At 41.6% G+C, this 24,124-nt stretch overlaps 1 protein-coding gene across 2 annotated transcripts in view; it reads left to right on the plus strand.

Annotated features, from left to right (window-relative positions):
* VPS13C (vacuolar protein sorting 13 homolog C) overlaps positions 1 to 6,068 on the plus strand; it is a 202,931-nt gene extending 196,863 nt beyond the window's left edge. For both annotated transcript variants that reach the window (XM_080660478.1, XM_080660479.1), the window contains 3 exons: positions 2,306 to 2,429; positions 3,724 to 3,807; positions 4,131 to 6,068. In XM_080660478.1, the coding sequence (XP_080516604.1) occupies positions 2,306 to 2,429; positions 3,724 to 3,807; positions 4,131 to 4,220 (298 nt within the window). In that variant the 3' untranslated portion in view covers positions 4,221 to 6,068. The remainder of the gene's footprint in view (positions 1 to 2,305; positions 2,430 to 3,723; positions 3,808 to 4,130) is intronic.
* The last annotated feature ends 18,056 nt before the right edge of the window (positions 6,069 to 24,124 follow it).

Here is a 24,124-nt window from a genome sequence, read left to right on the forward strand (position 1 = left end):
AATGGTTATTTCTCACAGTTCTGGAGGCTGGGAGGTCCAAGATCAAGGTGATGTTTGTGTCTGGGCCCACTTCCTGGTTCATAGATGGTTCCTTCCCACTGTGTCCTCATGTGGCAGAAGGTGCAAGGGGGTTTTCTCAGGCCTCTTTTATAAGGGCACTAATTCCATTCATGAGGGCTTTACCCTCATGACCTGATCATCTTAGAAGTCTCTCTACCTCAGAGATTGTGGTTGTTGTCCTGATAGGAAGTGATGAGGGACAAAATTAAAAGAATGAGGATGGATACAGAGGGGCAACCTGACGAGACCAGGGCTTGGTGACTGAGTGAGTGTGGGGGAGAAGGGAATGCAAGATAACTTTCTGGTTTGGGGCTTGAATAGCAAGAGTGGTGGTATTACCGTTTACAGTAATTTGAGTGAAAAGACTATTTTTAAAATTTTGTTTTGAATTGACTGACTTCAGTGCGGCTTTGAGATGTCAAAGTATAGATGCCTCAGTAGCAGAGACACAGATATAGACCATTGATGTTTGGGTAAAAATTTGGAGTTGAGATCTTGGACCCTGAGGTGTTAAATAGAAGACGACCAAGATTTGAGCTGTGGTAAACACGGAGAAGGAAAATGAAGGAGATTTAAGGTGGAAGAAGAACAACAATATTATTGGTGTGATTAAGAGAAGGGAGAGTTTTGGGAGGGTTGGAATGGTGAATTGCATTTGACACAATGATTTGTAATGGGTATCTTTGAGTTTTAACTCCATCATCTGATCTCTACTAGGGCAGGAAGTAGGGGGAGTGGAACCCAGTTCCTAGAGACTGTTTGGAATGTGTTGGGGTGTTGGAGGTTGTCCTAGTGATTGGAGGGCATTTAGTAGGCTGGGGCTAGGGGTGCTGAACTCCCTACAGTGCACAAGACAATCCCATACAAGCCCACAATTTTACTAGCACCTTTGCTGAGAATTGTGGTGCCACGGGTCTATTTTGGTTCCCACACTTCATTGGTCACCAAGTTCGTAGAACTCTCTACCTTATAAATGTTTAGAATTGAGCTTTCCCCCCTTCTCACAGCCACTATTTTCATTGAGGCTTTCACTGTTTCCTGATTGGACTATTAAAATAACTTCCTACCTTGATTATCTATCCCACCTCTCCTCCATGACTACTAAAGCTATGACTGAAGTAAGGAATTTTATCACGTCACTTCCTATTGCCTGTAGGTTAAAATAAAAATTTCTTAAAATGGAAAAAAAAATCCCCTTCAGATCTAGCACCTAAGCAAATTTTCTTACCTCTGTATATATCTGGTGCTCTAGCTAGTCCCCCACATTCCTCAGATAAATCTCCCTTTTTTGTAGCACTATGTATGTCAGTGCCCAGGTCCCTTTGCCTGGGCTTGAATTTCCCTTTCCCACCTAGAAAACTCTTTCCTCTTGAGAATCAGCTCTTAACGCCACCTGCTTTACCAGCACAATGAGGCCTCCTCTCTGTGCTTCAGAATTTTCCTGCACTCTCTGCTATCACACTTACCTGTTTTATTTATTTACATGGTGTTTCCCCTGCTAGCCTCCCGAGTGCCTCTCAAGCAGAAACCCTATCCTTTTTGTTTCTCTGGCACCCTAGCTACTGTAGAATTAACAGTTCTTCTACTTTCCTAGTTTTTCTTTCTGTTAGAGACACTTTAGAACCAAGTATAGTTATATCGGTAATTAATCTGAATCACACATGGGGAAATCAATGTGTATACACTTTAAAGATTCTGTTATTTTATTATTGCAATTGAGTAAAATGGGATACTTACTCTGTAATATGGTACATTACTGTTAAAGTATTCAAACCTGATATTTATTAGTAGGCCTAACATGAATCTTTGCTGACATTTGAGGTTTGTGACATTTCCTGCACATTCTTTCTTGACTGGAAGGCATAAATGATTGACAGTAAAGAGCAATTAATAATTTTCCAAGTAAGACATTTTCAGGAGCTTCTGCCTTTATTGCTTGCCAGATGAGAGTACAACCTGTTTCTATGTGTTTAAAAGACGATTTCAGTTTTTTGCTCAGTTTAAAAAAATGACACTTTTGTAAATTTTGCAAGATTAGCAGAATTTTTGAAAGTCTGCTTTGTTAATTGGTAGGTGCCATATTTGCTCTTTATCTAGACTTTTTATGTGAAGCGTACTATTTTTAATGCCAGGTTACATTGTTTACTGAGTACTACCTGTTTCATCCAGCAGAATAAAATATTAGCGATAATCATGAACAGCCTTTATCATTACCTGTATATTTTTGTTTCCTTTTGCAAAATAGGCGAGTGTTGTGTATAAAGGAGGTTGAAATCCTTGGCTTTATGTGCATAGACTGGCAGTACCTATTTGAAGATTTTGTATTTCCCCCTAGTGTCAATGGAAACCTGCTAAACATTTCAGTTAAGGTAAGAAAACGTGAGTCACATTTTTAGAGCCAAGAATTTGTTAAATGAGTGGAAACCAATGTTTTTGACTCTTTTTTTTAACAGTTAACTACACAAAATATTTGAAGGAATGTTATTATTTGCTGAAATGTATGAAAAGGTGTAATTGATTTATTGGTATACTATACTTTATTTTCTGGCAGTCCTTGATTGTGTGGAGTGAAATATCAATTCTATCTACTGAAAATTCTAGGATGCTGATACTTCCTTTTTGGGGGGAATGAAGCATTGGTAAATAGAGGTCTTTTTAATTTCATATGAATACCTATTTTGCTCTGATTTCAGATACTTCTGGTAAGATTCAATTTCTTAGGCATTTAGAAGGTTATTATAAATATAATGTGTAAAACACCCATGTTTTATAATATTTGGCATTTTCAGAATGCTAAACAATTGAAGAATGTAATAATACCTTTAAGTATTTCCTCCCCATCATTTTCTAAGGAATAACTTTAATTATATAGCAGGTAATGAGCAAAAGTGATAGCCTATCTTTTGCTTAGCTCTCAGACTCACTTTACTTAGAATTGTTATATATGATATATGATATATTATAAATTTATTTTAACCTCTTTAGAAGAAACTAAAAATTGTCACTTCAAAGATGGTTTTTTTCCTGAACAGTAATGATGTTATCTCTATTACTGAATCTATCTGAAAAACATTTATCATAAAATTTAATAGAGATGCAAGTACTATTATTTTTTAATTTATGTTTTCTTTCATAGAAGTTTACAAATGAAACTACCATGAAACTGTAGTATTTTGTATTCCAGCCTTCCCTCCTTGCAGAGTGTCAAAATGTAGAGTGCCTTAGTAAATGAGACATAGTTTTCAAGCTAGGAAAGAAGGTGTCACTGTGCAGATATATTACAGTTTCCTTGTTTATCTATCACTTTTCTTTCATATCAGTGGTGAGAATCGACCCCATGTATTTTGCATTGTATAAGAATTTTATCTATCAGCCAAGGAAATGAAGGTAGGGTTTTTTGATTTGTCAGATGTTATGGTAAATATCTTAGTTTGCAAAAAGTCATTATTTTATACAGATAGATGTATACTGCTCCGATTTCATAAATTCTAACAACTCACAGATGGAACCACTGTTCTTGTACCAAAATGACTTTTTTATTCTACCTGACTATGTGTATTTTGTATGGCTATAAAATAGAATTGACATTTAAGCATCCAATTAAAGGTTATTATGAATTTTTTCTTCTTCCCCAGAATAATCTTTTCTGTCATTCTTTCTTAGGATCAGGGTATGTTCCACAAAAAAGATAGTGCCAATCAAGCCTGTCTCCGGAAAATTTACCTGTTGGATACCACCACAGCAGAGGTAAACAACTTATTTCAAAGAACATCCCCTAAGTTTTTTAGCTGAAAGATATTTTAAAAATAGATTATAGTTACCAATACCAATTATTTCTCCAAAAGACCTTCCAGTTATGTTTGGATGCATATATATATATGAGCTTAAAATAATATACTGGGCTCAGTGTGCCAGAAGAGTCTTATTTTGCATTACACGTGAGGTATATTCTTGTCCTTGGCTCTTGGACCTGTGTGGAAAGTTCCAGCTCTTGCGTTTATACCTTTCTCGTCCACCAAATTAGTCTGTACTCCTCTTTTACCATTTATAATAAATACTTTATTTTGCAGAGAGCATGTCATGCCATTGAGGATGCACAGTCAATGAGACAGCAGCAAAACTTGAGGAAGCAGTCATCACTGAAACTTCTCAGGCCCTAAGTACCTGTAATCACGGATCCTAGGGCTGCTTCTGGGAGAAAATCAGTCATCCGTCTTTATCTATGAACCACCCTTCTTTGTCTTACCAAAGAGAATTTTTAAGCAATCCTTTAGTTGTAGATCTTTTTTTTCTAGAATGGTTAGATACTTGGTTTTCCATGTTTTTTTTTTCCTTTGGTTTTGACTCTAATTTTGTAGCCATGTGTATATTAATAATCCACTCTACAGTGCCACCGAATGGGTCAGACCCTTAAAGAAATATCACCTCCAACTGAGTGAATTTTCCATTAATGTTAATATTGTGAATCAAATGATAATAGACTTGTTTTTAATTAAAGCCTTTACTTGAGAATAAGAAAGGAGCTTAGATTGAGATTGTTATTTGAGAGGTTTTGGACAAACCTTTGGACAAATATTGGATACTTTGTTCAGTAACTGAACTAACGTTTTTGGTAAACGCAGCAATTGACTGAAGAAAAGCCACTAAAGGGAGACATGATGTTTCCTTTTTTTTTTTCTCTCATGAAAACATTGTTCTCCTAATAAAAATGTTTTGGTTTTGTGCTTATTTTTCCTACCTGCATTATAATATAAAGACATATGAAAAATCAAAACTTAAAATATCAGTGTTCTGCTCCCTATAATGTACCATTCACAAAATTTTGGAAATTACTTACATGTTCTTTCAAGATGAATTTATATGGCACAATTATAATTTGCTGATACATGAAAATATTGCACTTTAAGTTTTAAAGACTTAGAAGTATGAAAAGTTTCATAGTTTTATATCTCCAGAAGTTGTTTTTCATAAGTTAAAAGATCTTTAAGGGCATTATAAATGAACAGTTATAATGCAAGCCTAGAAATTTATTTTAAATAATAGGAAGAATGAAAAATCTCTAGTTGCTTTATGTATAAGTAAAATAAGGCATATATAACAACACTGGAAAATAATTGGTAGATAGGTGTTTTGAGGGAACAGGCCTATGAGGATCGGTTCAGTATACAGTATTTTTTTGTTCTTTCTACATTTTGCTTATGCTGATCAAAGATATACTGCCTAAAACTTTTAAAAAATTCTCAAAAGTACTTAATTTCCTTGGATGAATCTTTAAATGTGCTCATGGTTTTTAACGTGGCATTTATTTCAAATCACTGAATTGATGATGAAATGAAGATACGGACACACTTGGTTCTGTTTTTGTTGGCATGTGGTAATGTTTTTACTATCTTTATTCGTGTTTTTAAAAACTGGCCTTAAAACGCTAATTTTTTTTTCTAGTTATTATTTACTGCAGATTCCAAAAAAGAGGATGCAATAACTGATTCCCTAAATATTTGACCTTTGATACAGTATGGTGATCTCTGCTGTCTTTTCAACATCTTTCTTTTTTTCTGTGAAGAAAAGTGTCATTTATAAAACTTCTAGGATTAAACAGAATTCATCAGTAGTTAATTGCAGTTTATGAAAAGGAACGTTACAAACAGAATTTCATAGCAAGTGTGCTGTATTTTACAACTGACTTAATCAGGAATCTGATATATCTATTTTTGATATGAATCATAGTTATTAACAATGCCCTAAATATTAAGAAATTTTATTGTACTAATGGCATGTACAAAACATTGAACTAAGAAAAATTTATAGAAACATATGAATTCCTCATCTCAAGTTGGCTTATAAATAAATTTTTCAAATATTGGTAACATTTTAATTTGGTTAATCCCCTGGGACAGAAATAATTTATTAGTAAGGTATAATAATGTATTTTGTGTTTATAAAATGCTTTGAGAGTTTATTAATTGCATATGAACTACTGAGAGAAATAAAATATTTGGTACATTGTTTATGAGTGTGAGTTTGTGTTAAATATTCAAGTAACATTTTACCTTTCCCCTTTCCTCTTCCAATCCTATGATAGTGAGAAGTTCAATTAATAATGATGGAGGGCTCTGACAGCTGTCAGTCTATTTTTTTTTGTACCTACTAGTCTGTTTCTATTTTGTTTGTTTATTTTGTTCATTAGATTCCACATATAAGTGAAATCATATGGTATTTGTCTTTCTCTGACTGAAGAGGGGAGGGAGATCGGGGAGCCGGTGGCGGGAGGTAGAGAAGGGTAAAGAGGGGATAAATGGTAAGAAAGAGACTTGACTTTGGACAGTGAACACACAATACAATAAACAGATGATGTATTGTAGAAGTGTACACTTGAAACCTGAAAAATTTTTATTAACCAATGAAAGCCCAATAAATTCAACAGAAAAAGAAAAAAATAGTTATGGAGGGCTTTATAAGACACTAGTCAGGGAAAGGTTTTCCTGAGGGTACTGAGCCCCTTTACCACATTGGGTATCTGTGGCACAGAGCTTCCATACAGGAAGACTACAGAGAACGTATTGGACCTAGGGCTCAGCTGCCACACTTTGGAATGGCAGCTGGGTTTGCATGGAGGCCATGCCTTTTATGGTGTCTGTCAGACACTGACAGTGAGTGAGAAGAATACTAGGGCAGGCGCATTCCTGGGAGACCCAGAGCTCCTCTGACTGTGGACTTTGGCTTGAAGACTCTTAAGCCTTGTAGGACCTTCAACTGCATGGCAGGGTGGGAGACCACCACCCAGTTTGTCTTTCTTTTTTTTTTTAATATATTTTATTGACTTTTTGCAGAGAGGAAGGGAGAGGGAAAGAGAGCTAGAAACATCGATGAGAGAGAAACATCGATCAGCTGCCTCTTGCACACCCCCCACTGGGGATGTGCCCACAACCAAAGTACATGCCCTTGACCGGAATCGAACCCAGGACCCTTGAGTCCCCAGGCCAACGCTCTATCCACTGAGCCAAACCGGTTAGGGCCCAGTTTGTCTTTCTGTCTCTGTCTTTTTTGTCCTATCTCCCACCTCCTTCCTCCACTGGGAGATCAGTGCATAGATTTCCTTAAGTATGTTTCGTGATAGAGTATTGGTTTCGTTCTGAATTATGCATGAGGAAAACACTGTCATCTTTTTGATGCTTTGGGTCTCTTTTTTTTTTTTAATATATTTTATTGATATTTTACAGAGAGGAAGGGAGAGAGAGGGATAGAGAGCTAGAAACATCGATGAGAGAGAGACATCGATCAGCTGCCTCCTGCACACCTCCCACTGGGGATGTGCCTGCAACCAAGGTACATGCCCTTGACCGGAATCGAACCCGGGACCCTTCAGTCCGCAGGCCGACGCTCTATCCACTGAGCCAAACCGGTTTCAGCTGGGTCTCTTAAGTGTGTTGATCTAGTGCTGCCTGTATCTGTTTTTCTTTTTTTTTAAAATGTTTTCATTGATTTTTAGAGAGAGAGAGGAAGAGAGAGGGATACAGTGATAGAAACATCAGTGATAGAAACATCAATCAGCTGCCTCCTGCACACTCCCTGCTGGAGATCGAGCCCACAACCCAGGCATGTGACCTGACCAGGAATCGAACTGTGACTTCGTGGTTCATAGGTTGACATTCATCCACTGAGCCACACCAGCCAGGCCTGTTTGTATCTGTATTTTTTTAACAATGCTCCACATGTGCTTCTAAGGTACCGCCAGGACTAAAAAATCAATGTTCAGGACAAAATAATCTCTTGAAGAGCTACAAATATAAATGCCAGTTAAAGTACACTATTGCAGTCACTGTCCAAGCTAGAAGAACTGTCTTTTTATTGGGGAGGAAACCAAAGAGTCTTAATTTACAAGCATGTCAAACTCGCAGCCTGCGGGCCGCATGCCGCAAGTTTGACATGCTTGAAAGGATAGATTACTCATGTCAGAATCATCTGTCCTCGAGGGACAAGCCCTTTTGGCTGAAAATCCCTGCCAGACGGTCCACTAATGCTGATGAGAGTGGGCTCTGTTCCGCGTTGGCTCTGAAAGGAAGGGGAAAGCCCCTTTAGCAGAGGGAGCACATTCCTCTCGGTAATGGTGCCTGCAGTGTAAGAATTTCGGCTTATTCTTGAATTAATGCTTGAAAGTTTCTTCAGCTACAGGTTGTACCATTCAAATACTCAACATTGTGGGCGTATTTGAACTGGAAAAGCTGCCGGAAAGGCTTTTTGTTTGTATTTGTACATAGTACAGAGCTATAGTCCCTTACCAAAATTCAAATATCGCTGAAAACCAAAAAGCTTTTCCTAAGTTTGAAACTAAAGACATCTGACAGCAAAATTCTGAACGGAACTGACATGAGGCTAATTGTGGGCTTTATTTTGTGTAAATGAGTTTGGCTGTAGCAGAATTAATATTCTTGATTATGGGGTGCTGCCGCAGGCTTCACTGGAGGTCTACAAGTTATGTGGCAGAGGAAGCATATTGCTCTCCTCAAATTCAAAAGGATCATATTCGGAAACACATCTGGGCCCAAGAGTTTCAGATAAGAGATTATAGGTCCGTATCCCCTCAAAATGATCAATTCATTCAAGTTGCTTCCCAAGTTTTAGAAGAATTATAAATAGAGGAGAAACCCTGAGGGACTGTGCTAATGTTCCATTTTACAGTATGCTGGTAAGTTATTTTGATAAAGTATTCAAAGTAATTGATGTTGACATATAGGAAATTGAAATGTCATATGATAGTGCATCATGAAGATTTATGGAAATGAGAAAAATGTAAAACAAAAATACAGTCATGATTTCTATCTCTCTTATATACTAATTAAGTAAATACCTGGTAGAATAAAGGTTTTTAGAATTGACCTCTAAAGTAATTAGAGTAGCAATGAAAAAGCAAGCATGATCCTCTAGGTTGATAGTATCCACTGAAATAAGAGTGGACACTTTACAAAGAGGATTTAGTTCTGTAGTATTCCTTCTAACTTGAAGAACAATCACATGACTTCCCCAGAGATTGACTATAAAGCTAAATTTCCCAGTTGGGGTTTAAATTCTGTGATAAATAATTGTAATCAAAAATAGATTTCATATATTAGTCTTTGGGTTTTATTGGTTTTGTAGAAAATGTCTAGAGCTCCAGTTTTTCTCTGACAAAACAGTTTCCTCTCATCTTCATTTAAGCCTTCCTCCTTTATTCATAATTTTCTCTATCTTTTCTTTTTATGGTACTTCTCTCTTTTTAAACTCTCTGTATTAAGTAGGTATTATAACAGTGATTGGCAAATTACAGCCCATGAGCCAACTAATTTATTCTTGTAAATAAAACTTTATTGGAACATAGCCCATCCATTCCTTTGCATTTGTCATGGTTGTTCCCGCACTCCAATGGCAGAGTTGGGTAGTTGTGACAGAGACAACGTGGATGACAAAACCTAAAGTATTTACTATCTGACCCTTTACAGAAAAAGTTTATCAATGAATGAATCTAATACATGGGACAGAAACAAGACACTAAATGGTTTACCAAGAACCTATGGTGAGGTAGGAGCTGGAATTATGATCCACCACCTACCAACCTCCTTCTGTTACTTCCACCTCTTCCTCTTCTTTCTGCCCAGAAGCAAGGATACCTGCATCAAATGAGAATGAATATGGCCAGTGTTGGCTTCTTGGATTTTTTTTAGAACCTGATATCTCTATCCCAGTTATCGATGTCTGTTTTAGGCATTTCCCATAATATCACTTGAAATCTAAACTGACCCTTTGTCTAAACTTTTTTTTTTTTTAGAGAATTCTTAGATATGATCTAACATTGTGGTAGTTTACTAGGAAACATGGCTTTAGAGGTGAAAAATTAGGAAGTAAAAACTTTGGTGATAAGACAAAATTTTCCTCTATTTCTAATGCACAGCCAGAATAGAAGAATCAAATGCATGGCGTTCTCCCATAATCAAACCATCAGAGAGCTTGCAACTAGCTAGGGGCTTGCCAAGAGGAAATGGTACTTTTAAGCACAGGACATCATATTATCTATAATAATAAAAGGGTAATATGCTAATTAGACCGGACATCCTTCCGGAAAAAGCCGGGGCTGCAAGGAAAGCCGGGTCCTGGGTGCATGCCAGCGGCCAGAGGGAAGCCTGGGTCTTGGGTGCCAGAGGAAAGCCGGTGCCAGCCGCCGGGGGAAGGAAGGCCTGCCCTTGCATGAATCTCATGCATTGGGCCTCTAATCCTGTTTAATAAAAGCCCAGTGACCATAACGGCAGGACAACCACTCAACCAGTCACCATGAGGTGCACTGACCACCTCTCGGTCCCTTTCCCCGGCCGGCAGGCTCCAATAGCCCAATGGGGAACAGGGCCCCTGGGGTGGGTGGTGGGGGATGTGGGCGGTGCCAGGCCAAGGCCCCCCACTTTGCCGGTTGCCTCACACACAGAGGATGACCTGTGGTGGGGTGGGACCGGTGAGCGGAAAGAACAAGGAACTGGGGTGGGTGGTGGTGGGGGGGCGGAACTGGTGAGCAGGCGGCCCACATCTCATTCCCTCCCCCGGCCGTCAGGCTCCATGGTGAATGGTGAACTGGGGTGGGTGGCAGGGGATGCCGGTGGCGCCAGGCGAAGGCCCCCGCCTGAGAGATTCTTAACTTACTTTGACATTTCAGATCAACTCTAACCTACTTCATTCAATTCAGGGCGATTCACACTTTCAAAAATAGTAAGAAATAAAAAAACTTAAAAAATGAGTATGAATTAGCAGATAAACAGAGTTCTTAACTTTGTCAAAGATTTACTGGACTCTAGTCATTTGAATATCAGTAACTGGATTATGCAAATACTAGTAATAGATTTTTCTTGTTGTTGTTTTAAAATCAAGATAATGGAGTCATACTCCTGAGAAATTCTGTAATGGTTGTAAGGTCTATGTGACATTTTAATATACCTGAAATTACTGAACACAAATACATTGCAGGAAACAATTGTTTGCCCATGTAAAAGATTTCTATGGTAAAAATTTAGAGACCCAGGAAATGATTCTTTTGATTTGACCCCAAATAAACAGAGTGGAATTCTTGCATGACTCTTATTACAATCCAGATGGTGAATGGATACTATTGAAAACACACTTTTATAAGGGCCATAAAGACTTATTGCCCATGACTCAGACTGGTGAATAAGAATATATTGCCCATTCTGCCTAAAATTAATGACTCAATCAATTGATGTAGAATTATAATGCAGTTCTTTTAGAAGTACCAGTAATGCTTATTTTTATAAGTGGATGAATTTTAATATGTCACTCATTTTGGAGGGAAAATAATTCACTTGGGGGCTTTTGTTTTAGTTGCATTTAAGTTCATAGAATTACAATAATCCATGGTTGGGAGGTTTTTATGTTCAACACCATTCTGTTTTCCTGTGGCTTCCATCCATTGAACTCAGTCCCAAATCCCTGGGGCCCTAGAATAAGAATAACTCTTTTTCTGTATATGGAAGCCTATAGGTACGAGTGCTGCATGATAAGAACTGAAGCTGGCCTCTTGTCCTACCATTCATTCAGTAAAACGTAAGTCCAAGATCTCATCTCTTTCTACCTAAATCACCCCTGTTTAGACATAACTTCAATCATCCCATAATCTCCATGGCTCTCCCCTAAACACAGCAGTTGATCCATGTCTCTCTCAGATGTGATGCCCTGATCTGAGTGTTGAAGGCAGAGTGTACCTGGACAATTCCCACTTTCCAACAATTTCCTAATAGTAGCTATCCCAACCTATTAAATTAGTTCCTTATATAAAACTAGAGGCCCGGTGCATGAAATTTGTGCACGGGGGGGGGGGGGGGGCTGTCCCTCAGCCCAGCCTGCACCCTCTCCAATCTGGGACCCCTCGAGGGATGTCCGACTGCCCGTTTAGGTCCGATCCTACTAGGATAGGGCCTAAACGGGCAGTTGGACATCCCTCACACAACCCAGGACTGCTGGCTCCCAACTGCTTGCCTGCCTGCCTTCCTAATTGCCCCTAACCGCTTCTACCTGCCAGCCTGATCACCCCCTAACCACTCCCCTGACAGCCTGATTGATGCCTAACTGCTCCCCTGCCAGCCTGATTGCCCCTAACTGCCCTCCCCTGCAGGCCTGGTCACCCCTAACTGCCCTCCCCTGCAGGCCTGGTTCCCCCCAACTGCTCTGCCCTGCAGGCCTGGGTCCCCCCCAACTGCCCATCCCTGCAGGCCCGGTCACCCCCAACTTCCCTCCTCTGCCGGCCTGGTCACCCCTAACTGCCCTCCCCTGCAGGCTTGATTGCCCCCAACTGCCCTCCCTTGCGCAGGCCTGGTCCCTCCCAACTGCCCTCCCCTGCTGGACATCTTGTGGTGGCCATCTTGTGTCCACATGGGGGCAGCCATCTTTGACCACATGGGGGCAGCCATCTTGTGTGTTGGAGTGATGGTCAATTTGCATATTACTCTTTTATTAGATAGGATACTAGAGGCCTGGTGCATGGATTCGTGCACTGGTGGGGTCCCTCAGCCTGGCCTGTGCCCTCTTGCAATCCAGGACCCCTTGTGGGATGTAGAACTGCTGGTTTCAGCCCGATTCTCACAGGCCAGTGTGCTAAGTGGCAGGCAGCCAGGGAGGAGCCCAAGTCTGGGCTGGGCATCATGTCACTCCTGCTCATCCCAGCCCTGCTGCATCTGCCTCCCGGGAGCGCTGCTGCGGAGGTGGGAGAGGCTCATGCCACCACAGCTGCACTTGCCAGCCATGAGCCTGGCAGCTGTGGGAGCGCACTGACCACCAGGGGGCAGCTCCTGCATTGAGTTTGACCCTTTGACCCGTCATTTGGTCATCGGTTGCTTAGGCTGTTATATATATATATATATAGAAATTGTTGCATTTTGTAATACTTTTCTCCATTATTGCAATCTACTAATCTGGTAACTTTTACTTACACAAGAAGATTGAGTTATCCCTTTTATCTTTTTTTACTAAAATCAAGAATGAATTTGTTTGATACTATAAATTGAAAAACAAAAAGACCCTGGAAAAAAATTCCTTTACTCCTCAGCCCAAGTTTCTTCATTTGAAAATAAGACCTTTGGACCAGATCTGCCTTCTTGTGATTCCAATGGATGTTACATATATTGATAAGATGAGTTTGTAATCGTTATTTTGAAGTGTGAGATATGTAACTTCAAGTTTTTAGTCCCTCGGTCTCACAATATCCCCATAGACATTAAATACATATTTTAAATAATGAGGCTTTAAAAAAACACCACAAAAACTAACAGAAAAACAAGAGGAAATGTGAGATATTACTGCTAGTCTTTGCACGTGAGAATGGTTTGCACACGGACAGTGCAGGTAACTGAGAGAGTCACCTGCCAAAAGAGAGCCCCTGCATGACCTGTGAGGAGGACTGGCCAAGCCTGGAGTCCTGGTATTGCTGTGCAAATGGAATCCTGCTCTTCTTCCGGAGAGAAACGCCCTCAGCAGTGACCTTGAGTTGTCTGAGGATGCATGCTGTGTGATGCAGTCATAGCTCATGCCAGGGCACCCTGGCTCTCCATAAGGTACCACTGCAATGGACTGAATGTTTATGTCCTCCCCCAAATTCACATGTTGAAATTGTAGCCGTTTAGGTTACAAGGAGGAGGCCCTCATGAGTGGGATAAAATTTTGTATGATTCCTTTTATAGTAAACATCCCTTCCCCTTCCATCATGTGAGGACAGAGCGAGAAGGTGCTGTCTTGTCTATGAAGAAGTGGGCTCTCACCAGACACCAAAACTGCCAGCACCTTGCTCTTGGACTGCCCAGACTCCAGAACTGTGAGAAATAAATGTTTGTTGCTCATAGGCAACCCAGTTACAGCTTTACAAATGGACTGAGACAATCACCCTCTCAGAAAACTCCCCTGGGGCTAGCCCTGTCATCTGAAATTTGAAGCAGGATTGCAAACGTTAACCATGTGGGTTAATTTGCATGGATTAATTTACCAAATCAGAAAATCACTGCCAGGATTAGATTGCTAAGAAATTAGGAAAAGAAGTATCCAATAAAAATATTAAACAGATATAGTTTAAAAAGGATTAAAAATGTTAAACAGACATAATTAAAAAGGAAGATTAAAGGTAAGATACTATTAAAAAAAGTGGTAAATTTGAATAAGAACCAAATAGATCTTCTAGAAATGAAAAATATTATTGAAATAAAAAGTCAATGGACATTACTGACAAAGGATCAACCATTACACTGATTCTCAAAAATGGCACTGTGGAGGCAATGGGTAGCTACAAATTGTCGAGAGAAAATCAACTTTCTGTCCAGCTGCTTTTAATCAGGGCCTTTCTTAAAAATTATGAAAAAGGAGGTTGAACTCAGAAAGAAGGAATAAAATTACAAGAAATAATGGGAATGGAAAAATTGGTAAACTTTAAAATACCACTTTAAATAGCTACAAACGTGTACAAGAAGTTTATCAAAATGATACAAGACACTTTTGGAGAAAAATTTTAAATCCTATTGAAATAAAGTTTAAATTTTCTCAAATGGAAAGTTATACAATGTTCATAAATGGCAAGACTCACTAAAGAGTAATCATATTCAAACTTATCTAGAATGAATCAGCATTCCTTTTTACGTATATTTTTTTGTGGGACTTTAAGGCCTGTTCTGAAACGTCACATGGAAGAATGAAAGGCCAAACATTTTCAAATCAGTTTGAAGAGGAGGCATGTTTTGTTCTTTCATATTGTTAAGCTCACTAGAAAAACTGTAGTCATTAAAACAATGTTATATTTTCAGAGAAATAGAGAGCTAAATGAAACAATTATAGAGACTAACAGACCCATGTATATATGGAAATATGTAATAAAATGGTAAGAATAGTAACAAAACATATGATTCTTACTAGGTTCCAGGCACTGTTGTAAGTGATTTATATATTCTAATTCATTTATCCTCAAAGGCGACATTACTTTCCAGTCAAGCACAGCAGCATTGCTCATAATAATTAACCGGTTAACTGCCATGCATCCAAAACAGAAACCATCCCCACACGCCATAGACACTTATGGCATACAAAGGGCTATAAGGTGGAAACAACCCGAATGTCTATCAAGGGGTGAATGGATAAACAAATTGTGGTATACATGCACACTGGAATATTACTCAGCCACGAAAAGGAATGAACTACTGATACATGCTATGAGAGGGAGGAACCTCAAAAGCATTACAGTAAGTGAAAGAGGCCAGGCACCAAAAGCTGTATGGTTCCTTTTATATTAACTATCCAGAATAGGCAAGTCTACAGAAACAGAAGCAGATTCGCAGTTGCCAGGGGCGGCAGGAATGGGAGTGATTACTTAAAGGGTCTGGGTTTTTCTGGGTGATACAAAATTTGTGAAACGAGAGAGAGGCTGTGGTTGCCCAACATTGTAAATGCATTAAATGCCACTGAATTATATGTTTTTAAATGGTTCCTTGTTAATATACATTTTACCTCAATAAATTTTCAGAAGCTGAAGAATGCCAATAACCCAGGTGAGCAAGGGAACATCCTCCTGCCCCTCCCCGCCCCCCCGCATCTTTCAGAAAAGAAGGCAGGACAGCATGATTTTAGCTGTTGGAAATCAGACCTCCAGAGCGATGATGAGATATTTCCCCATGACTCACAAAATCTGCCCAACTTTTCCTGTGAACAACAAGGGGAGGGACGCACGCTCTACAGCTGATGCCGTGTCCTCTGGGCAGGCAGGCCCCACGCTGACTAGGAGCTGAGGGTGCTTGCCCACTGTGTGACAGGGTACCACCCGGCTCAGGGGGGACAAGATAAGGGAGAAAGGAGACATACTAAATACATCTTCATTTCATTGAATAAAATAATCTGGACTTTATAAATTAGCAAGGACTAAATTTAGTTTCAAACGTGGATAATTATCCAGATTCACATCTTTTCTATTATGTAGTCGTTTGAAAAATGGAAATAATATTTCAAATCTTTTCTTCCTTATGGATTTCTCAGGAGCTAAACTGTTTTGCCCTCTCCACACATAAAGACTGTTTTGCTCTTTCATTTTTCCTTTAAATATTGCTTTGCTCTATTTCTCCATGCTGGCTGATTTTAAATTCCCCAAACATTTTCACATTCATGTGGAGTAAAAGCCATTAGCCATCTTCTCACACTGAAAATGAGCCTTAAAAAGAAAATAAGTTCTAGATGTTACAAGTAAAATAAATTTAAAATGCACTACACACACACACACACACACACACAATTTCAGTCAGCAAGAGTAAACTTATTCAATAAATATTGCTTGGGAAATTGATGTGTTCATATGACAAAATATAACATCAGATTTCTTCCCGAGACTACACACTGAAGTAAATACCAGGACTATCAGAGACCTACATACAAAGCAGCACTTTAAAGTGTATGGAAGGAAATACAGGAGAATATCTTCCTGGTCTTGGGAAGCTAGAATTTTCTGTGAGAGAAAAGGACATTAAAAAGATAAATGACAGCCCTAGCTGCTTTGGCTCAGTGGATAGAGCTTTGGCCTGTGGACTCAAGGGTCGTGGGTTCGATTCCAGTCAAGGGCACATGCCCGGGTTGTGGACTCGATCCCCAGTAGGGGGTGTGCAGGTGGCAGCCAATCAATGATTCTCTCTCATCATTGATGTTTCTGTCTCTGTCTCTCCCTTTCCATTCCTCTCTGATTTCAATAAAAATACATTTTTTAAAAAGGGGTAAATGACAAGGAGCAAGCCAGGAAGGAATCTTTACAAACCTTCTGCATAACTGACAAAGGGTTAATATTGAAAATACATGACAAACTGCTTCAGCTCAGTAAGAAAAGAAAACAACCCTGTAGAAAAATGGGCAAAGACTGTGACCAGAGAGCGCCCAGGAAAGAAAGTCTGAAAGTGGTCAGGAATGTGCACACTGAGGCAATGAGACCTTTTTGCATCTGTCAGACTGGCAGAAACAGGTATGTTTGGGAACAGATGACGTTTCACGGGATATGGTGACACAGGCACAGCAGAACATAGCTGATGGGATGTGAAATCGCTTGAGAGAGCCATTTGGCCACAGCTGAGCACATAAAACAGCAATTCCACTCTAGATGTCCAATCTCAAGAAACTCTCAAATAAGTAAAGACAAAGTAAGTAAATATGCAAGGATGTTCACTGCAACACTTTAAAAAAACAAAAATGTCAAAACAATGGTATCAGTATTAGATAAAAAATATGCCAAAAATACTGAACTAGCAGCCCTAAGAAATAAACTCGTCTTCTCCTTCTCTGCACACACGCACAACCTACAAAACAAAATGTTGAGTGAAAATAAGTTGCAAGCAATGTAAGGCACATGAGCATTATACACGCCAGCTTTAGGACACGGACTGTTTCTGGGAAGGGGTGGGAGAGGAGATATGGGACAGGAGGATGGTCTATCTGCAGTGATTTGTTCATTCAAAAGCAAAGTGAGTGATTGCTAGCAGAAATGCAAAATGTTGACATCTGTTAATTACAGGTGGTATATGAGTGTTTATGAGACTATTTTTCACACTTTATGTACTCAAAATATTTCATGTTTGAAAGGAAGGACTAGAGAGAAAGGGAGGGAAGAAGAAAGGAAGGGAAGAAGGAGGGAAGAAGGGAAGAAGAAAGGAAGAGAGGGAGGGAGGAAGGAAGGCAGGCAGGCAGGCAGGCATGGCCTTGTGGTCCTGATGGTGTGTGAACTGAAGAACTGGGTTAGCACAGCTGGACGAGTTGGACACCACCCCACCCCACCTTGAAGGTTGCCCAGAAAGAAGCTAGGGCTGCCTCAGACCAGAGCCCACAACACTCTAAAGGAAGGAATGGCCTGGTGAGAGTGGAGAGCGGAGGAACGGTGAAGTAGCCTGGGCCTTGGCAGGAGGCAGGGGGATCACCTGGAGAGGGGGAAGGCTCCAGGCTCCGGATGTGATGGGTCGCCTGCAGTGACCGCTTAAATAAGCAACTTGGAATCCCTACGCCTATCGCCTATCTGCTCGCTCCCCGCCCCCCACCCAAACAAACTGGACGGAGCAAAGCCAGAGGGTTTGGTCGGGGACTGGGGTGCGGTGGGGGGCGGTGCCAAAAAGCAGAGAGAAGCTGTCATGCGGAGGAGCCTTATAAAGCAAGAAGCTAAGCTGTGGGTGAACTGACAACAGGAGACTTCACGAAAGTCTTAAAATGAGTAATTAGATCCCACTTCTCCGCAGCCTCCCGAGCTGGCCAAGATCCCTTCTCTGGACTTTGCAGGCTGTGCAGGGGTTAGGTGGGTGGCGGCAGTGGTACCCTGAGGGTTTCTGCACTCTGGGGTCAGCCCAGTGGGGGGCAGGGGGAGGTGCTGCCCTGAAAATGGGGACCAGTTAAGAAAAAATGAACATTTTGATTAGGTGGACCCCCAGCCTCTGCTTCCCCCACACTCTCCACACTCCCCACACTCCCCACAAAGGGCAGTCAGGCTGAGGCCCAGAGACGAACACGGATTTTTCCCCCTTTGGAGAAACTGATTTGCCCGAGATTTTTGACATCTTGAAATTTGACATGAGATTTTCGACATTTGAGGGTCTCCCAGAAAAGTGGCGGGCTTGATTCTGACCCGTGATGGCTGCTGCAACAAGAGGGAACCATGAACTTGGGAGACCCAGCGGTGACTCAGTCAGAGGGCGAGGCGGCCAGGGAACGCCAAGGAGAAGCCAGACCTCACACGTCCCCGTGAAGATGGAAATACCATGAAGTATGCGCTGAACATATACAGAGTCAGACTAGGTGGCGGGGAATTCCGAAGGAAGGTCAGTTCTGTTACTATCTGGTACAAATGGTTCCGTAACTTAAACTAGGTTATCGGAATGTGGTCTGGCTGGGACTCCACTTGAATGAATTAAAGTTCATTCATATCTCATATACCCAATGATTGCCAATTGCCGCTTCTCAGGTAATTGAGAATTCTCGAAAGGTAATTTAAGTGGCACTTAACACTATTAATTAGCTCTACCTAACTTTTTTATTTCACTGATAGAGCAGAAGCCTGGCTTGCGTTGCCGTGGCCATCCAGGGTAATGAGGTTTTCTGGGGAGAAACCGTTTCTGGATCTAGTATGGCTGATGGGAGTCTGGTTGGGATTCAAAAAGCTTAGACCTTCTGTGGGCCCTCATGGGGCATTTCTATGTGGCAGCCCAGCCCATGTGGCATGGCTTGCTGGCCAGGAATTCAGCATTTCAATGGGAGACCTCCCTCCTCTAAAGCAGAACCCCCACGTTTGAAACTGACATGCCTGGGGGCTGATCCAGTTAAGGAAGGAACCAGGGCTTTGGGCAGTCAGCTTGATGCTTCTAGAGACATTTGCTTTTGATTCGGCCTCTTTGTCCAAGCAAAGATGGACAGGGATCCTGTAGCCTCCTGTAGAAGATCAGCTCCACTCAGTTGCTCTCAGAGGACGCTTGCCCTGTCGTCGGTCCTTCCTGGGACGGAGTGTTGGAAGGGCCTTTGCATGAAGAACCTGTGCCCGTAAGGTCAGGATGGCTCTCGTCCCCTCAGGCTGGTCATCTCAGTGGGAGAGCTGGCACAACCCTGGGCTGTGTCGGAGAGGCCCAGGCAAATCTCCCCCTCCTGCATTTGATCCCGCATTTGATCTTCCCTCTGTTGCCCCCAGTTCCCTTTTTGATCTGCCCTCTTTCCAGTTCCCAGCTGCTGAGGGGAAGAGACTCTGAGCTCACCCACCTTGGATCCAGCACGGTCCCTCGTGCGGCTGGTTGTTTGTCTGGACTGGCCCACTCTGAGACTGGGGCAGCTGGTGAGCTGTGGGGACAGAGCAGATCGGTTATTTACCTCAAAAATGCTGCCTTCTGTGATGTGAGCTCCCCCCTGAGGGTGTGGAGAGGGGCACCGGTTCGCAGAGGGAAGGCCCAGAGAGGGAGTGGGGCTGCCCTCGCCGCTGTGAGCCTCTTCCTCGAAGGGAACTGAGCAGGTTGGTTCTGAAAGCCCTTCTGGCCCCTTAGTGGGTTGAGCAGTTTGACCCTTGAATGAAAAGGCCCAGTTGCAATGAGCTTGGAGTTCTTTTAAAGAATAGCAGGGACATTTGACATTTAGAAACTTTTCTAGGGATCAAAACTGCAAGCCAGAAGTTGTTAGCACAGGCCAACTAAAGACACATTTAGTGAGCACCTGCCCTGTGCCACACACTGTGCTCGGTGGGGACCCCGAAGGAACCAGCCTCTGCTTCCTGGGCCATTGGGCCTGGGGAGGCACCACGGCAGGGAAGAAACAATCAGACTGATGCAACTGTAATTTTCATTGCTCTTGAAATATCGAGAATGAAGTTTCCTTAGTTCAGTTCTCTTGCAGTAAACTTATATGTTATTATGTGCATAATTGTTATTAATCTAAACACACTTGAATTGTATACTTCAGAATTGAATTAGGAAGCAGAGTCTTATTAATGCAAAAACAATAAGGATGGGCATACTGACGGAGTTAGTTACCTTTTATAAACGCTGAATTGGCTTCTTGAATGAAAATAATCACCTGTGTCTCTCGAGAAGGTATTTACACTGACAGCTTATAAATGCTAACGAAATTCCTTCCAGATGCGCAGCCAGGCCCTGAGATGGGAGGCATTTAACGTTAGGAAAGGTGAAGTTTAAGATTAATTAATCATATTAAGTTATTTTCTTACATTATTTATAATGTTTTAGTAAGTTCTGCCAAGAAACACCCAAGTCTTTTTGCAGGAGCATCTCCCTATGTTTTAAAACCTGTTTTTCAAAAGCTGTGCTTCTTGGTAGGTTTGGACGTTGTGTCTCCTGGGAGTGCACGCCACTGTCGTGTGCACATTTGACTTGGGTCCTCGAGGTTTCAAGTGTATCTGTGTAATTTGGATTGGACCACGTTTCCTTTATAAAGGCAGCTTTGTATGAAAACTTTCTGCTGAGTCTCTGTACTACATGCTTTCCTTTAAAAAATTAAAATATAGCTAATATATAATATTATATTAGTAGCCATCTGACACTATACAAGGTTATTATGATATTATTGACTATATTCCCTGTGCTGTACATTATATCCCATTGACTTATTTATTTTATAGCTAGAAATTCGAACCTCTTACTCCCCTTCAGCTTTATAAAAAATATATTGTTATTGATTTCAGAGAGGAAGGGAAAGGGCGAGAGAAATAGAAACATCAATGATGAGAGAGAATCATTGATTGGCTGCCTCCTGCATGTCCCCTACTGGGGATTGAGCCTGCAACCTGGGCATGTGCCCTTGACTGGAATGGAACCTGGGACCCTTCAGTCTGCAGGCTGATGCTCAATCCACTGAGCCAAACCGGCCAGGGCCCCTTCAGCTTTCTCACTCTTCCCCCACCTCTCCAGCTGTTCTCGATGAGTCTGTTTCTGTTTTAGATTCTACATATAAGTGAAATCATATGGTAGTTGTCTTTCTTTGTCTGACTCATTTCCCTCATACCCTGTAGGTCCAAACATATTGTCACAAATGGCAAGATTTAATTCTTTTTTCCCCCCCTGTGGCCGAGGAGTATTCCATTTTATATACGTACCACATCTTTATCTAGTCGTCTATCAATGGATAGTTGCGTTGCTTCCATATCATGGCTATTGTAAGTAATGCTGCAGTGAACATACATCCTTTTCCTTTTAAGCATTTACTTTAATCTGACCTTTCTGATTTGAAATTCTATGTGTCTTAAATTTTTTTTACTCAGTCAGCATCTTCTGGTTCCGGGTACTTCGGAAGTGGGTTGCCAGCATGCATAGCATTTATGCCAGAGGCAGGAAAGCAGAGTGAGGAGGTTCCGGGCTTGCGGACGGGCGGTCATGAATCCCGGCAGCCACCGAGCGGCTCTGCTTAGATTCCTTAACAAGAAGATGGAGGTCAGGCCCGTGACGTGGAGGCGTTGAGAAGAGTAAACCAGATTCTGTGTATGATGTGTCTGGCATTGCATGCAATGCTCAGAGGAACCAAGTAAAAAGTTAGCTAATAGTTATAGCCAAGTGGTCTTTGATTTTATAATTTTACTCAATATTTCCATTAAATATCCATGTTCAAATTCTGTTATGACCTTTAGTAGGTTGTATCAGTATCTAAAACCATGCCAAAATTAACTGCAAAAGTCTATCAGAGGCCCTGGCCAAGTAACTCAATTGATTAGAGCATAGTCCCAATACGCCAAGGTTGTGGGTTTGATTCCCAGTCAGGGCACACACAAGAATCAACCAATGAGTGCATAAATTCAACAAACTGATGTATTTTTTCTCTCTTTCCCTTCCTCTTTCTCTCTCAAATAAATACATAAAAATTAAAAAGTCTATCAGAAGCAAATATTAAAAGCTCTTACATAATGCTTAAATAATTTTGTTTTTGACAATTTTTTATTTACGTGGGAATGTAGGCCCACCTCCCTGCATGCCCACAAATAGGACAGAGTGCATCTGCTTGAAGCATTACTGGAATGTAGTTCATAGGAAGGGGTGTGCGCTGCAGGACGGATTTTATACTTTAAAGGAACTAATAAAAAGACCAAAATGCTCTGCAAATGAAGTGCCGCATTTAAAAAAGAACAGTCACTATTTGTCTCGGCTTTCAGACCTCCTATTTGAAAGGGCTGTGCCTGCATTCGATGCCCAGATTTCAAAGTTCCCTGAACCAGGAGAACCATGTGCGAAACACATCAAGGGAGTCAGGCTTCCCAAAAACCCAACTTCATTGTTTTTCTTGGAGGTGGAGAGAGCTGCTGTTCAGAAAAATTTCCAAGGTTTCTGTGATTTGTTATGAATTAAAGGTCGTTCCCCGAACTGGATCGTAGGAGGCACCGCAGCTCGCCTGCCAGTCAACGTGGAAGCAGATGTGCGCTGGCAGTTCTGCAGCAGAGGAGAGGGAATCGGGAGAAAAACCTCCCTCGGCTTGCCTGTTCAGGTTTCATTTTGCACTTCTCCAGATTGTCTTTTTCTGGTCTTCCTCTAGAGGGCGCCCAGCTACCAGCGGTGCCAGTCCTCCCAGTAGGGGGTCTTTTCCGATCCTCCTCCTCCTGGGAGACAGTTGGGGCCATCTGCAAAGGCTGGAGGATTCTGGGTCCATCTTGGGGCTCAGCGCTCCCTCCGACGCCCTGAAGAGAGTGGGGACTGTGAAAGCCCTATGATTTAGGACTGGAGTTTCAGAAATCCCAATGAAGGTTTTTCATTTTCAATCTTCTCTTTGTTTCAAAAGGGAACCGCAGGAATGCATTAGGATGGATGCCAGGGTTTTGGGGACTATGTCTCCGGAACCCCGCTTGTCAAACCCCTCTAAGCACATATGTCCTCATGGCAGCAATGGACAGGAATACTGGAAACCAGAACTTAGGTAAAATCCACAACAGATGTTTCCCTGGTCAGGGCGAGCCCTCTGGCACAGAGCTGGTGCTGGCTGCCCTGCCCCGGCCAGCACTGCTTCTGCACTGGCATTTTATGGGTGAGGGGGACTGCGCTTAGCTTAAACGCTTAATCCGCAGGTCAGTGGCTCCTGTGCTGTGGCTGGGCGCCCTCTCAGCACGCTGCCTACGCAGGGGAGATGATGAATTCTGCCAGTTCTGCCCTGCCTGTCCCATTCTTTCCTACTCCCGGCTTTGTGTTTGAGAACCTAATTTTGAGCAACCTGCCCTGGGAAGGAATTACTTTGCCACTTTGAAACCTTTGATGAGAGCGTCCAGGAGCCACGTTTCCTCTGCACTTGAAGCCTTACAACAAACTTTTGCAAAGAGTATGTCATTTGCTCGAACCAGTTTGGCTCAGTGGATAGAGCGTCAGCCTGCAGACTGAAGGGTCCCAGGTTTGATTCCGGTCAAGGGCATGTATCTTGGTTGCGGGCACATCCCCAGTAGGGAGTGTGCAGGAGGCAGCTGATCGATGTTTCTCTCTCATTGATGTTTCTAATTCTCTATCCCTCTCCCTCTCCCTCCCTCTCTGTAAAAAATCAATTAAAAAAAAAGAGTATATCATTCGATACTTCTACCACGATGGGGCCT

The sequence above is a fragment of the Plecotus auritus genome, assembly GCF_963455305.1.
Source record: "Plecotus auritus genome assembly, chromosome: 1".
Taxonomy (NCBI): Eukaryota; Metazoa; Chordata; class Mammalia; order Chiroptera; family Vespertilionidae; genus Plecotus; species Plecotus auritus.